The 16,052-nt window shown below is 45.1% G+C and overlaps 1 protein-coding gene across 3 annotated transcripts; it reads left to right on the top strand.

Annotated features, from left to right (window-relative positions):
* The first annotated feature begins 706 nt into the window (after positions 1–706).
* Positions 707–8,772, top strand: LOC123078240 (sec-independent protein translocase protein TATC, chloroplastic). 3 transcript variants are annotated; one of them, XM_044500665.1, is made up of 4 exons: positions 707–1,112; positions 2,231–2,491; positions 7,295–7,585; positions 8,387–8,772. In XM_044500665.1, exons 1-4 carry the CDS (start codon positions 711–713, stop codon positions 8,594–8,596), a joined length of 1,164 nt encoding a protein of 387 aa, XP_044356600.1. In that variant the 5' UTR covers positions 707–710; the 3' UTR covers positions 8,597–8,772. The 3 variants fall into 3 exon arrangements, with proteins under 3 accessions (XP_044356600.1, XP_044356601.1, XP_044356602.1); XM_044500666.1 differs by having other exon boundaries at positions 727–1,112; positions 2,199–2,491; XM_044500667.1 differs by having other exon boundaries at positions 728–1,112; positions 2,220–2,491.
* Positions 8,773–16,052: the final 7,280 nt, after the last annotated feature.

Here is a 16,052-nt window from a genome sequence, read left to right as displayed (position 1 = left end):
AGGGCGCTAGCGGACGCGTATAAGGATGCTTTCATCTTTGGTGCTAAGGAGGCAAGGACGGTACGCAGGTTCCCAAAGCAATCCCTAAAGGTTGCCACTTTGGTGGAAGAAGGCCAGGGCAGCGGCTCGCCAGGGCAGAGGTTAGCACCGAGCCCACCACCGCGTCATGGCGGAAGGCTATGGCAAGCGAAGACCATCTTTAGTCATGATAGTATGTACTCCTGTCCCCCTTCGAAATTGGCCGCTGTGGTATCCCTTCCCGCCTAGAGATTTCGGGGAAAAGGGTCAAGGCCAGTATAAGTATAGGCTAGTCTCCACCATAGAAGGGGGTCGAACCTTGAGCCCTCCTAAGGCAGTTCATCCTTGTACTCTCATGTTCATCCTCCCTCGCGAGGCAATCCTCACAAAGTACGAGTAGAGTCTTACACCGCAAGGTGGCCCGAACCTGGGTAAGTCGCCGTGTTGTGTCTTTCTTCCTCTCGCACGAGCACGTCGGAGCGCCGCTGTGAGGCAGTGAGTAGCGGGGCGTAGTTTGGTGGAGTTTTTCGCACACACCCCAGAGTTTGAATTTTTCCTTGGGTCCCGGAGCCTTGATTCCAACCGTTACGACATCTAGGGAGGTGAAAATGATTTTTAGAAGGATTACTGCTTGATTTGTGATTTCGTGTACCGCAGAACCCAATAAAAGTGTAGCTGTGCCAAACCTTTTTATGGCCAGAACTTGTGTGGCCGGTAACAGCACAAGCACATCCCAGGAGCCAGGGAGCAGAAGAAGCGAGGGAAGCAACACCCACACGGAACTCGCGGAAGCGAGCAGAAAATTATCGGTTTATCACCTATCGAGCTCCCGCGAGAGACGATGGGAAGCGCAGGAGCGCTGCTCTCCCACCCCCCACCGCAACTCGGCAGCATCCTCCTCCGTCGCCACCACATCTCTCTTCCCCATCTCTCCTCATACATGCCCGAGCCCCTCCATTGCCGCCGCCTGCACCTTCGCTGTTCCGCCGTTGAGGGGAGCAGCAGCCAGGACACGAATTTGCCAGCGTCTCAAAGAGAAGAGTCTCCATCGAGCAGCCTCGGCGCCACCCTCCAAGATCCACTTCCAGGACGTGGTACGCCTCTAGCCTCTTCTTGTGCTTTCTTGGTATATTGTTCTGTTGAGATCTCAGAGGCATCTGAGCTTTACTATTCCCTCCGTTCCTAAATATAAATCTTTGTAGAGATTTTAATATAGACTACATATGGATGTGTATAGACATATTTTATAGTGTAGATTCACTCATTTTGCTCCATATGTATATTGGAACCTCTAGAAAGACTTGTATTTAGTCCATATTGGAACCTCCGTATGTAGTCCATTAGTTTAGTTGGAACTCGCAAGTCAGGAGTATTAGTGGAACGATTGATTGGGCAATTGGAGGGTTTGTTTCAGAGGATCTGCACTTGAATGTCTTCTAAATTTTCTGAGAAAGTTCTCGAACGATGCTATACGTACATAGCTTTTGTCCGATTTAGCCAATAAAATTCACCCTTTATTGAAAAAAGCTTTTTTCCGATTTCCGTCCGACGCTACAATCAAGCCATTCATGTCTCTGACCAAAGTGCAGTACGCCGTTCGATTTTTATTGTACTGAGTTCGGATCAGAGGTATTGTACTGTGGTAGTTTTGAAAATTTTGACTCAAAGAGAAATTGATTGTTAAATGTCAAGAATATGGCATTTATGATATGTTTCAACTTTTACCTTCTTGTCACTACCGTGTCAACCTTTGATAAATGCAACAGCAACAAAGCCTTTGGTAAATGCAGCGCTAAAACAATGGAAATTATCACCCGTACTTTAATTAAAAGCGACAATATAAAAAATGGCCTTACATTTTGGAACGGGGGGAGTAGTATATATGAAAGAGGATAGGCACAGGCTGAAATAAAGCTGTACACTAGAATTATTGATTGTTTGACTTTGAGGAACTATTAGTTCACTAGTGTTAACCCTTTTCAGCTGGATAAAAGAATATGATGCACTTTTATTGTTCTAGCATTACGAAACACAATCTTGATAGACAAGTACTATAGGAAAATCCATCTCATAATGTGCCTTTTTTAACTGGTCATAACTACATCTTATCTTATTAATTATTATGCCTTGGTGGAATTTATTTCTGGAATATGTTGACAGCTCAAATGTATCTTGTACAGTCGAAAATGATTCTTTTGAAGGTGTCACACAGGAAGAAGATCAGAGTAGTCTATATAATTTTCTTTATCCAAGCAAAGAGCTACTTCCAGATGATAAGGAAATGAGTATATTTGATCATCTAGAGGAACTTCGTGCGAGGATATTTATATCAGTATTGGCTGTTGGAGCTTCAATAATTGGTTGTTTTGCTTTCTCCAAAGATATAATTAAGATTCTTGAAGCGCCTGTTAGTGTTCAGGGTGTCAGATTTTTGCAGCTCTCCCCTGGAGAATTTTTCTTTACAACATTGAAGGTGAACTGCTCTGCACTTAGTATTTTGTTGATATTATTCTTGTATTTTTTTTAGACCATTAATAATATTCTTGGCTTTGAAGGTGAACCTTTAAGGCCAAGTCACATTTCTTATTTTAATGTTCTAGTAATATTGCATTGTGAAGTTATTCATGGTATACATAGTGTACAGCTTGGGGACTCTGCCACGTGCATAAACATCTGCTACAATACAACGATATGAACTGAGCAATCCAAATAGGTCTTACCGTCTTTTTTCCGATAAAGTTGCTTTTATTAAATTAAAATGTAGCATCCATCGGATACAAAGCATAATGTGTGACACCCGGCCTTTGCATGACTAGGATGCACACAACCAACGCTAAGAGTCTCACAAAGTAAAAAAAGACATAAAGACAAAAGTAAAGTCACATGAGATCGAAACTATGTTGTAAGAACGTCTAATCGACTAGATGGGGGTGGGTGAATAGGAGATTTTTACGAAACTATTTGAAAAAGCTATTTTTTCGAAGAACAATGAACTAAACAGAACTGAAATATAACTGACTGAAGAAAACTAGAGTACGCAATCAATTAGAACTAGAACAAAGTCATCAGAGTAGATAGCATGCACAACAACATAACAGAACATGTAAACAAGTCTAACGTAAAGACAGATACACTTCAGTACCAAAACTCTGAATATTAAACAGTGCGTAAGTAAATGGAGCGGAACAGATAAGTATTTAGTGAAAGACTTCCAGAAGAGGGAGGATTAAATTCTTCAGAAGATACAAATTATTGAAAGTAAACAACAACAACAACAACAACAAAGCCTTTAGCCCCAAACAAGTTGGGGTAAGCTAGAACTGAAACAGATAAGATCTCGCAACCAACTCTTGGTTCTGGCACATGGATAGCTAGCTTTCACTTGAGCACCTTTGTCCATGGCTAGTTCTTTGGTGATATTCCAGTCATTCAGATCTCTCTTTACGGACTCCTAATATGTCAAGTTTGGTCTACCTTGACCTTTGATGACATTATCAGCACGCTTTAGCCATCCGATATGCACTGGAGCTTCTGGAGGCCTGTGCTGAATATGCCCAAACCATCTCAGAAGATGCTGGACAAGCTTCTCTACAATTGGTCCTACCCCAACTATAAAGTAAATAGAGATGAATAATATAGAACCAGTAGCTCGGTGAAGACAAGAATTTGTTGCCCCAGTTCGAGTTGCTATGACAAATACAAGAAGACCTGTCTGGTTGGAAGGTTGAGATTTAACTTAGAAGACCAATTTCTTCACCCTATTCTCTTTGAGCTAAGATCATTTAGACGTCGCCCAATCACTCATGGTATCTTCAAGATAGATCTCCTGGACTTTCACATACTTGTTCTTCGGCATTCCGCAATCACTTGGATTTCAGAACCGACACCTATCCGTCTTGAAGATCACAGTCATCAATAGTAACAAGTCTTCAATGAATTCGAACAGGTTCTTCAGTGATGCTCAATCACTTCGGCTATTAGTCATTGGTTTTTTCCTTAGGATTCACTCAAAGGCTTAGGGAGGAGGGGTTGCTCAGACAACACTTGTCTAAATTTCACACGGAGCAGCCAACCAACTTATGGTGGAGGATGGGGGCTATTTATAACTGAGGCCGCAACTCGAGGGCCGATGTGATTGTTGGACAGAACGCACCCACAGACGTGTTATCGCCAGCTGGCACAACAGTTGAAAATTTGAACTCTCAAATTTCTCACGATAAGGGAACCAAACAGCTGGATTCCTAATTCCTCAGCGAGGACTTTGACTAAGATATGCCAAAGAATATCATCTCGCACACCGAAGAAAACACCCTGCGCTAAAAAATATTTCCGAAATCTTCAGTTGAAGAAATAGGTTGTGATTGAGCACACTTTGTAAGTATTGTCTTCCTAACACCTCGACCCCCTTGACCGTATGGTTTGCCCTATGACTTAGAAAGGAATAAAAAGAACTAGTAAAGAGCTAAGTCTTCACACTTCAGTTCCTCGGCTAATTCTTCTAAAGGGCGCACCAAAACCTTTAATGTTTCCTTCACATTTTTAGCAGTCACTATCATTGGTTAAACCAAATCTTCAGGGACTTTCACCTATGTATACTCACAAACACATTAGGCCCTACCACTTTTGTCGTCAATACTCTAAAACCACAAAGGGGCACTGGATGCACTTACATATGCCTATGTCGGGGGTGGTGGAGGCCTATCCGGAGACTATGCTGTCACATATGTTGGGGTAAAAACCTCCTTGGGTACTTGGGCACTTGCTCCAACTGTGTACAAACTTCCATGAACAGTGGTCGGTACTCCATTCGATGTAGCATAGACCACCTAGAAAGCAAGTGCCCCCTTTCGATACTCCATTCGGTGTAGCACATACAATGGGAGATAACCTGCATGGGAGAAGAGTTTTTATCATTAAAACCATATAATTTCTACATAGCCAAAGCGATCATAGTAAGGCAAACGCTCCCAACCTTATTAGTGTACAGAACATTTTGGGTATGCCGTCGAGCCAGTGACCGTTGTTGACAGATACAAATTTGGTGCTATTTGGATCACTGACCATGTAGAATGCGCGAACTTGCAGTGAGAGAAGAGGTGTTTGATTGTCTCGCAAGAGCAGAAAAACTACACTTCTTGCTTCCTTGCGAGTTGTGATGAGCGAGGTTGTCCTTAGCCAGCACAACACCTCTGCAAAGGTACCATGTGAAAATCTTAACTTTTAGCGGTATCTTGGACTCCAGATTTGTTTATTATTGTCCACTGGAATCTCCGAGTGTGCTATGAGGGTGAAAGCACACGGTACGAGTCGACCATAGAGGACCCATGTTCTGTAAGATTCCAGCAAAACTCATCCCGGCCTTGTGTCAGGATTATCGCATCCAACTAAGATAGTAGATGTTGCCATGACACGAGGCGGGGGCCGATCAAATCCTTCCCAAAGGATACATCCAGAGGGGAGGAGCTCGGAACTTGTGCAAGAGTATCATTCTTATCGCGTGCAATGCGGTACAAAGCTAGATATTGTTCTCGAAGCGTGGCGTTTCCTAGCCACTTGTCCTCCCGTAATCAAATCTCTGAGCTGTCTTTCATCGCGAAGGTACCAAAGCGAAAAAAGGTGTTCTTTTGCCACCATCAGTCCTGCCCAAAAATGCAAACCCATAGGCTTCCAGCATGCCTGAGACACAACCTTTGGGCCTAAGTACTTATTATGAAAGATGGTTGGCCAGACACCATCCTTGGTAAGAAGCTTGTACAACTATTTACTAAGGCATTTTTTGACCTGGTGGTCCTGTATACCTAGTCCTCCCTGATCTTTTTGTCGACAAACCACACTCCATTCAGTTAGCCTATATTTTGTCTTTTGACTATCCCCCTGCTAAAAGAATCTGGATCTATAGTAATCCAACCTCCCCAGGACCCCTTTTTGAGAGTTGGAAAAATGAGAGCATATAGAGAACCGTGTTTGTGACAACAAAATTGTTCAAGACAAGTCGTCCTCCACCAGAGACCAACTTGCCTTTCCAACCGCTTGATCATTTCTCTATGCGCTCTTTGACATGTTTTAGTGAGGCGTCAATAATGAATCGGAATTCCCAAGTATCTAATAGGGAATTGGCCTTGTGCACAACCGAACAGGTCGACGTTTGTTTAGCAGTCTCATTGACTTCTTCAGAACGGAATAATTTGCTTTTATGGAAATTGATTTTCAGACCTGACATATGCTCAAAAGCTGAAAGCAAAAGTTCCAGGTTTGTAGCCTTTCCGAGGTCAAGTTCCATTAAAGAATCGTGTCATCGGCGTATTGTAGAATTGAGAGGCCCCCATCCACAAGGTGTGGCACTACCCCTGCAATTTGGTCGTCCTGTTTGGCACGTTTGATCAAAATAGCCAACATTTCTGCAACGATGTTGAATAGCATTGGACACAAAGGGTCGCCCTGACATAGTCCCTTTTTGTCTGGAAGTAATGGCGACATCATCATTGACTTTTATAGCCACACTACGTCTAGTGATGAAATTATCAACATACTAGCACACTATCACCAACAGTCTCTTGCATAGAATATGAAAATCTTCACTCGCATGGTTGGGAAGCTAAATTTGAATTTCACTTCTGGGGGCACATTTTCACATATTTTACAATCAGAATGCGAAGATACAACAAACCAGATTGTCCTATGTGCCTGCACAAAAGCACTTGATAAATATCTCGGATTGACGGAGCTATTTGCACAGAAGTTTCTTGATGCTGAGTGTGGTAGGCACTAGTAGCAAGGTTTCTGAGAAGGAAAGGGATGTAAATCTTAAAAATGTGTAATATTTTCACATCAGTAAAATACACTGGTATATTTTTTTCAAATCAATTTATTAGTTGCTATGGGTTAGTGATTGATACTACGCTCTCACAAATTTAATTCTAGAAACTTCTGCATGATATTGCTAGCTAGTGATGCAAACTTACATAAGAACATGTGAGTAACTTGAATGTTAGTACATAGGGTTGTACATGTGACTGCAGCAATGGAATAAATGTGCACTCTTCTATCCTTGAAAAAGGTGGCTAACTATGCAAGGCACAAACTACTACACATACCAGTCTATAAACTGCTCCAAAGACCACTGGATTTCATATTAGTTATTAGTCTATATGAAAAACAGTAATATGTATGTTACTCCTTGTGTATCCGATTTTAATCAGCATGCATCCTTCTTCCATGGTTATATGTCAAAGCAAATTAAGTAATGCTTTTCTTTATTATTTTTGATATTCTTCAGGTCTCTGGTTATTGTGGCCTCCTAATCGGAAGTCCTATAATTTTGTACGAGATCATAGCATTTGTTCTCCCTGGTTTAACCAAGGACGAGCGGAAATTCCTAGGGCCCATTGTTTTGGGTTCTTCAGTTCTGTTCTACCTTGGCATTTTATTCTCCTACACTGTTCTTGCTCCAGCAGCATTGAACTTCTTCGTGAATTATGCCGAAGGAGCGGTGGAATCGATATGGTCAATAGACCAGTACTTTGAGTTCGTACTTGTGCTTCTGTTCAGCACAGGATTATCTTTTCAGGTAAACATGGCCTCTATACTTAGAACATGATATTAAGTTGGGTGTTGGAAAGTGTTCCTTTGCTTACAATTGTACCAAAATTAAACATTGGATCATGTAATGTTCTGTCTAAGTTTATGTACACGGATGTTCATGTGGCAGACATTGCTGAGAATCCACTTCATTGTAGGTTTACTAGGTTGTTGCAAGGGCTTTAAAATGGTAGGTGTCATTTATGAAGACACTGGATTTCGTAACCACAAATAGGTTGTGTTGGATTAGGTCTCTATGTTCCCCGCAAAAAAGAAGAAAGGATTAAGTCTGTATGTGCAGACAAAGTTATACCTGTCAAGAAAGTTCTCCACCGGATCTAGTTTGTCATTTGTGTTTTGGACCTTGTCATGAGTGATCATGTGGACCAATTCATGAACAACTAGAAAGTATATTGTTACTCCCTCCATTCTAAAATACTTGTCGTGGTTTTTTCAAATTAATCATGTATGCTCCAGTCAGTAGCTGAATCTTGATAACTGGAATTGGCACTCGTGCATGTCCGAGTAAATCGTTATCTGATTATCAAAATGAGCTGGTGGTTTGCCTTTCCTTCCTTTGATAAGCAAATGGTACTATCATAGACCTGCACAGCAAATAGTACTATCATAGCTTGCTATCTATGTGCCAGAATCATGAGTTGGTCGTGAGATCTTATGGTTTCACCTCTAGCCTACCCTAACTATTTTTGGGATTAAAGGCTTTGTTGTTGTTGTTGTTGTTGTAATATATAGGAGAAATATAATGAATTTCCATGCTACTCTTTTCCAGGTCCCTGTGATCCAGCTGTTGCTGGGGCAAGTTGGACTGGTTTCCAGCGAACAAATGCTCTCAATCTGGAGGTATGTTGTTGTTGGTGCGGTGGTTGCTGCGGCTGTGCTTACGCCCTCGACTGATCCCTTGACTCAGATGCTTTTGGCGGGTCCACTGCTTGGTCTGTACTTGGGTGGTGCGTGGATGGTCAGGCTAACTGGGCGCTAACTGCAACAAGCGTTGTAGTGATTGGGTATTGTGTGTTAGAGCATGGTTAATAGTACAACCAACTGATGGCTATATGACGTTGCCATATCATCTATAGCCAACTTTGTAGCCTTCAAGTATACTAGTAAGATACAAAGATGTGCTACTTCATTAATACATGGCCCACCTCCCACTCACATAGTGCCTAGTAGCACGTGCTGCAGCTGGCTCCTTTTCTCTCTCCTCTTCTCTTCCCTCCACGGCAGCAGAAAAATTATATTTTAATCCTTACAGGCTGCTTACATAAGCTTATTATACTTGCTTATCTCCCACTCTCACATAGTGTACTAGAAATCATAGCTGTGTTGATTGGTCCGAGTGGTCACGGTCCCCCACTGTAACATAGTCTTGTATAAAATTAACCCGGCTGCTTCTCATCTACGAGCACATTATTTGGCCCTCTTCTGAGATTGAAGTATTTTATAAATAGGGTAACTACACTAGTGATGTATCATTTTTTTTACGGGGTAAATGAGTGTTTTATTCCAAAGGTGCAAAATTACAATCTACAGGCAAGATTTCCTCAATACATGGAGGCCATCTGTGAAGCCAATATGACTATACCTTGCCGAAGTATTTGCAACTCTATTATGACTACGAAGAATATCTTGCTGAAGCATTTGCAACTTTGTTCTGACTATGAAGAAGTTTCTGTGGAATAAGGATCAGTTTGGTTGCTACCCTGGGCCACGTGCCTGGGAGAAAATGTTGCTTGCCTGCGCCTGAGATTTTGGTTTTTGTAGCCTGGCCGCACTGCTGTTTGGAGTTCACTAGGGATAAAAAATATATATAATAGTGACAAACGGCTTAGATCCTACTTATAAATAACTGGATTAGCTCTAGGCTAGTACCGCCACCCGCCCAGGCGACCAAAAGGTGACGTCTGGCAGGCTAATTATTTGCCTGGGTAGTTCAGGCCAGGCTTGCTCCAATTTTTCAGGGCTATGTAACCAACGCCAGAGGCCCGGAAGCCGCTCAAGTGGTCCGGCACGCCCATTATCCTTGATGAAGAGGATCAACCTGGCCGCACCATTGCGGTAGGGTGTTTGCCATTGTTGGTCTCCCCAACGATTCGCAACCTCAAGGTCACAAAGCTGTTAGTGGATGGTGGGGCCGGGTTGAATCTGATTTCCCCGGCAGTCATCACAAAGCTTTAGATAGGAGAAGAAGAGCTAGAGGTTACCGACACGTTTCAAGGAGTCAATCCCGGCAGGAGCCGTCCCAAGGGAAAGATTACGTTGCCGGTGACATTTGGGGGAGAACTGAACTACCGGACTGAGAAGATTGTGTTTGATGTAGTTGATCTCCCCCTGCCGTACAATGGGATTCTGGGACGCTCGGCCCTGGCTAAGTTTATGGCAGCATCCCACTATGCTTGTAACACTTTGAAGATGCCTGGGCCACTGGGAGTCATCACTATCCCATCAGATGAGAAGGATGCAATTATCTGCGTAGACAAGATGTACCGTGATGTTGTTGCGGCAGAGACTGCGGCAGCAGCAGCTCCTGCCAAGGAAAGCAAATGAAAGAAGAGGGATTGTAGGGCCTCCGGCAAGGAGTCCGGGAAGCATGCCCCCTCCGAGTGCATGGCACCCATTGACGACGCGCCAGAGTGTTCCAACAGCAAGAGATTCAAGGTTGCTGCACCCCAAGTGAAGAAGGTCCCGGCAGGGCTGGCTGGCGTTGATGGTACCTTCACCATCAGTGCCACCCTTGATGACAAATAGGAAAGAGCGCTCGTTGCCTTTCTGTGGGCGAATATCGATGTGTTTGCCTGGCGACCATCTGATATCCCCGGTGTTCCCAGGGAGGTAATCAAGCACCACCTTGTTGTCTTCCCACATGCCCGACCCGTCAAGCAGAGAGTTCAGAAGCAGGCCTTGGAGCGGCAGCAGTTCATCTCCGAAGAAATCAAGAAGCTAGAGGCAGCTGGTTTAGTCAGGGGAGTGCTGCACCCTACATGGTTGGCAAACCCAGTGGTGGTCCAGAAGGCGAATGGGAAATTGAGGCTTTGCATTGATTTCACAGATCTCAACAAGGCTTGCCCGAAGGACCGATTTCCGTTGCTGCGCATCGACCAGATCGTGAATTCCACATGAGGTTGTGATTTGCTCTCCTTTCTGGATGCATATTTCGGGTATCACCAGATCTTCATGTCCAAAGAAGATGAGGAGAAGACATCATTCATCACTCCATGTGGTATGTACTGTTTTGTTCGCATGCCTTTCGGATTAAAGAGTGCCGGGTCCACTTCTGCAAGAGCAGTCCAGATTGGTTTTGAGCCACAGTTGTCTAGAAATATAGAAGCTTATATGGATGATATTGTGGTCAAAACCAAGGATAAGGCCACCCTTATCCAGGATTTGAAAGAGACATTTGCTAATCTGCGCAAGATCAACTTGAAGTTTAACCTGGAGAAGTGTGTATTGGTGTTGCCTCCGGCAAGCTACTTGGATTCTTTGTGTCCCATCGGGCGATCGAAGCCAACCCGACAAGATCAAGGCCATTGAGCAGATCCAAGCGCCAAGGACAGTTAAAGATGTGAGGCACTTGACGGGATGCGTTGCCGTGCTAAGCAGATTCATTTCCAAGTCTGCCGAGCATGCCCTGCCATTATTCAAAATTTTGAAGAAGACATGGCATATGAAGTGGGCCCCAGAAGCAGATGCAGCTCTGCAAAAGAATTGAAGGCTTACCTATCGTCTGTGCCTACCTTGGTTGCACCCAAATCCCAGGAACCGTTATTGCTTTACTTGCCGGCAACCAACCAAGTGGTCAGTGCGGCCTTGGTAGCACAACGAGAGGTGGAGGAGGCAGAAAGTGGCTAGGTTACGGCAGAGTCAGAAAAGGATCACAACAACAGTGAGTACGGCAATGAGAGCAACCTCAAGGACGCGGCAAGGAAGAAAGTGGTGCAGTGCCCAGTATATTTCTTCAGCTCCTTGTTACAAGGGGCTAGATCGATGTATTCTGGCGTGCAAAAGTTGATCTTTGGCCTCGTCATGGCCTCAAGGAAACTGCGCCACTACTTCCAAGCCCATGAGATCACGGTTGTCACTCGTTTTCTGTTGCAAAGGATACTCCGAAACCCTGAGGCTACTGGCAGAATAGTGGAGTGGGCTTTGGAGTTATCCAGCTTTGGTTTGAAGTTTGAGAGCACATCAACTATTCAGAGCAGGGCATTGGCAGAGTTTATTGCAGAATGGACGCCAACCCCTGATGAGGAAGTGACAGAAACAACTCTCTCCGACAAGGAATCATCCCAAGAATGGATTATGTATTTTGATGGTGCTTTTTCCCTACAAGGTGCAGGGGCTGGCATGCTCCTTGTTGCCTCCTCCTGGGAGCACTTGAAGTACGTCGTCCAGATGCACTTTGCCCAGGAAGAAGCCACCAACAATACAGCTGAGTATGAAGGGCTCCTCGCCGGGCTCAACATTGCAGCAGAATTGGGAATCAAGAAGTTGATCATTCGAGGAGATTCAAAGCTTGTGGTGAGACAAGTCAACAAAGATTATCAAAGCCCATTGATGGAAGCATACGTTGAGGAATTGAGGAGACTGGAGGAGCACTTACATGGGTTGCAAACAGAGCACGTACCACGTGCGGAAAACAGCATAGCTGATCACCTGTCGAAGTGTGCTGCACAGAAGCTTTCTGTGGAACCAGGAACTTTTGTTCTTCATCTCTCTCAGCCCTCCGTATCACCAGCCACAATGGCCCGGAAAAGGAGAAAGCTGGACTATGGTAAGCCTCTCCCGGCAGAGCCATCCTCTGCCGGCAGAGACCCTGCCAGAAACGACTCCTCACAGCCTGCCGGACTGCCCCCTCCAGCCGGGCCTATGGACCCCGCGAACGAGGCTGGTGCTCCTGCAGTCGAGGAGGTGCCGCTAGTCCTCGTTGCCGAGCCCCAGGCTCCAACTTGGGCAAAGCACATCGTCCGCTTCCTCCAAACCGGAGAACTTCCCGACAACTAGGATGAAGCTGAGAAAGTAGCCCGGAGGGCCAGTATGTATCAGTTTGTCGATGACACTCTATACAAAAGGAGGCCCAACGGTGTGAAATTGAAGTGTGTCTACCGGGAAGATGGAAAGGAACTGCTGGCTGAGATTCACAGAGGAATGTACGGCTCACATATTGGGTCAAGGGCATTAGTTGGGAAAGCATTCCGGCAAGGATTCTATTGGCCCACAGCCCTTCAAGATACAGTTGAGCTCGTCACAATATGTGAAGCCTGCCAGTTCCATTCCAAGAGAACACACCTGCCTGCCCAAGCCCTTCAGACAATCCCTCTGTCATGGCCATTTTCGGTCTGGGGGCTCGATATCCTCGGCCCCTTCCCCCGAGCAATCAGGGGCTTTGAATTCTTGTTCGTTCCCATCGACAAGTTTAAAAAGTGGCCGGAAGTGACTGTTGTGAGGAAGGTGAGTGCTAAGTCAGCTATCAATTTCTTGAAAGAATTGGTGCGTCGTTTCGGAGTTCCGGCAAGGATCATCACTGACAACGGCACCCAGTTCACGAGCCACGCCTTCATGCAATATGTTCATGCCCTCGGATGCATGATCTCATTCGCTTTCGTGGCACACCCCCGGAGCAATGGACAAGCTGAGAGGGCGAACGCTGAAGTGCTTCGTGGACTCAAGACAAGGACTTTCAATACGCTGTAGAAGCACGACAGGTGGTGGATCGAGGAGCTGCCGGTAGTTCTCTGGTCCCTCAGAACGACACCTAACAGAGCTACCGGGCAGACTCCCTTCTCCCTGGTCTACGGGGCAGAAGCAGTTGTCCCCACGGAACTCATTTACGGGCCCCCTCGAGTGCTTGCCTACGATGAAGTAGCGCAGGATCAGCACCGGCGTGACGACGCTGTGCTACTCGAGGAGAACCGTCTCCGGGCTGCTACGCATGCTACACGCTACCAGCAAGCCCTGCGTCGCTATCATAGCCGCAGGGTTCACGCCCGGTGTTTTGAGGAAGGTGACCTTGTTCTTAGGCGCGTCTAGTCCGCCAAGGGTACACACAAGTTATCACCAAAGTGGGAAGGCCCTTACCGGGTAGTACGAGTCACCAAACCTGGCGCAGTCTGTCTGGAGACCGGAGACGCACTACAAAAAAATACACTTCCGTGATGATACGTGTTTGTCACAGTAGGTCGCGTTTTCTATCATGCATGTACATCCATGACAAATTTATGACAGAATGAAGATAGTCATACCTATGCTGTCGTAGAAGTGTTCCATGACATTACCAAAATTATCATCACTGAAGTGTCCACTTCCATGACGATAAATCGCGCGTCATAGAAGTGCTTTCGTTAAGGATGACCGACACGTGGCATCCACTGTAACGGGACGCCGTTAAGCTATCGGGTCCGGTTTTGGATCCGATAACCCGCTAACAGCCACGACCAATGCCGATTTTCCACGTGTAAAATTCTCATTGGCCGACGGAACCACGCGTCAGCTCCGCGTTGGCACAGGTGTCACTCATCCAACGGTCGAGATGGGCCTATGATATGTTGACACGTGGACGGGCCCAAAAGTGGCCCATAAAGTTTAAATGGGCCGGCCCAACTAAAGGCCCACATGATTTAGCGGACCATAATGGGCCGGCCCAGCTAAAAGCCCACAAGATTTTGCAGACCATAATGGACCGGACCAGCTAAAGGCCCACAAGATTTAGCGGACCACAATGGGCAGCCCAGCTAAAGGCCCACAAGATTTTGCAGTCCATAATGGGCCAGCCCAGCTAAAGGTGCAACATTCTTAGTTAAGGCCCGTACGGCTAGTGTCAAATCGGCCCGTCACTTGTCATCACCACGGCCCATGGTCACTTCTGGCCCGTTAACAGTTCGCTAAGTATATGGGCCGAATTACAGCCCGGTGTATTTCCGGCCTGTTAAAGGTCCTGCTTCATTTGGGCCCATTTACAGGCCATTGAAACTTTTGGCCCATAAACGACCGTGAAGGATTTGGGTCATATTCGGCCATGTCTGACATTCGGCCTGTTAGAGGCCCACTATAGATTTGGGCCGGCATGTTGTGATTTTCGGCCTGTTAACGTCGGACGAAATCCATGGGCCATATGTGGCCCAACGTCACATCGGACCCATTAACGGCCCATATAAAAATGACGATAATCTAGCCCGACCGAACTTCCGGCCTGTTAAAGGCCCGTGTATTAGGTCGGTGCATTTACGGCTCGTCCGAATTTCGGCCTGTGAAAGATCCGCATCGTAAATGGGCCACCATTTTGGCCTGCTAAGACCAGTGGGTTATTTGGCACAATCAGGGCCCAATCTCACTTTCGGTCTATTAAAGGCCCATGTTTTTTATGGGCTTGAGATATTTACACTTGTAAACGGCCTATTGTTACTGAGGGCCCAAATTATGTTTAGGCCTGTTAAAGGCCCACTATGGGCACAGGCCTATCAGAAAAATGTGAAAGCTTATACTGATTTAGGCCCAGATATTTTTAGTGGGCTATATGCAAATTTCGACCCATAATCGTTTTTAGCCCAATTGGAATGGGCCCGACGAATGTTGGCATGTTGGGCTCCTACGAAGCTTTCGGCCGAATACATTACTAAGATAAACCTACACTAAACAAAAATAGCGTCGTAATTATTGCAGCCTTTGGCAGCATCATAAATGCTGTATCACAACAAAATAAATTCCAACTATACAACAAAAGGCCTGTTGGCATAAAGTTTACAGTCCTTGCAGATAAAAGCACCATCAGATGTATAGAAACACAGATCATTTGACCTGAGTGCTAATGTTTCAGGCTGTAGAATCTGATGGAGCAGCATGATCTTCACCTTTTTCCGCCATTGCTCTTGAACAACGAAGCGAATGTCTGATAGTCTGGTTTCAAAACCATTCATATCTTGACGACATTTGTCAACCACTATTCTTGTTTCCAAAACGACGTCCATTAGGGATTGGACTTGTGTCTGGAGCACAGATATATCACTCTGTCTAGCAGGAAGATTTTGTTCAGTAGGTGATTTGGACGAGGGTACCTTGACAACCAACCCAGAATTACGCAGGAAGGTGCTTTTTGCACTGTTAGTGGAGAGATAATGACGCACTGCAGCAAGAGGTGACATTGTGCCTGTGGTAGCCTCGTCACCTTCAGGTGGTTGTGGCTATTCAATCATTTGTTCCATAGCTTCCTGAAAGTTTGAACTTATAGATTAGTGTACGAGATAAGTTACTAATGAGACAAAAACAAACAAAGTAGGTTACACGTTTATACATAACTTATTTTGGTGAACTACTGTAATATATTAGCATGTATTGTAGTGCCAACTACATAATAAAATCACTTTCGGAACATATGTCCATGTAGTATGCCTACTGTATTGTCTATTTCCTCACATTCGTTGACATCTAAGGATAAAGAGACACAGTTT

This window comes from Triticum aestivum, chromosome 3D (genome assembly GCF_018294505.1).
Source record: "Triticum aestivum cultivar Chinese Spring chromosome 3D, IWGSC CS RefSeq v2.1, whole genome shotgun sequence".
NCBI lineage: Eukaryota > Viridiplantae > Streptophyta > Magnoliopsida > Poales > Poaceae > Triticum > Triticum aestivum.
The sequence above is the reverse complement of the archived record's forward strand: the minus strand, read 5'-3'. Positions and strand labels throughout refer to the sequence as shown.

Bases quoted from the DNA above. Each gene is read 5' to 3' on its own strand.
- LOC123078240 (XM_044500665.1), top strand. From the start codon at position 711: ATGGCCAGAACTTGTGTGGCCGGTAACAGCACAAGCACATCCCAGGAG. The intron at 1,113-2,230 runs GTACGCCTCTAG...GGTGTCACACAG, and splicing joins AGATCCACTTCCAGGACGTG to GAAGAAGATCAGAGTAGTCT. The intron at 7,586-8,386 runs GTAAACATGGCC...ACTCTTTTCCAG, and splicing joins GCACAGGATTATCTTTTCAG to GTCCCTGTGATCCAGCTGTT.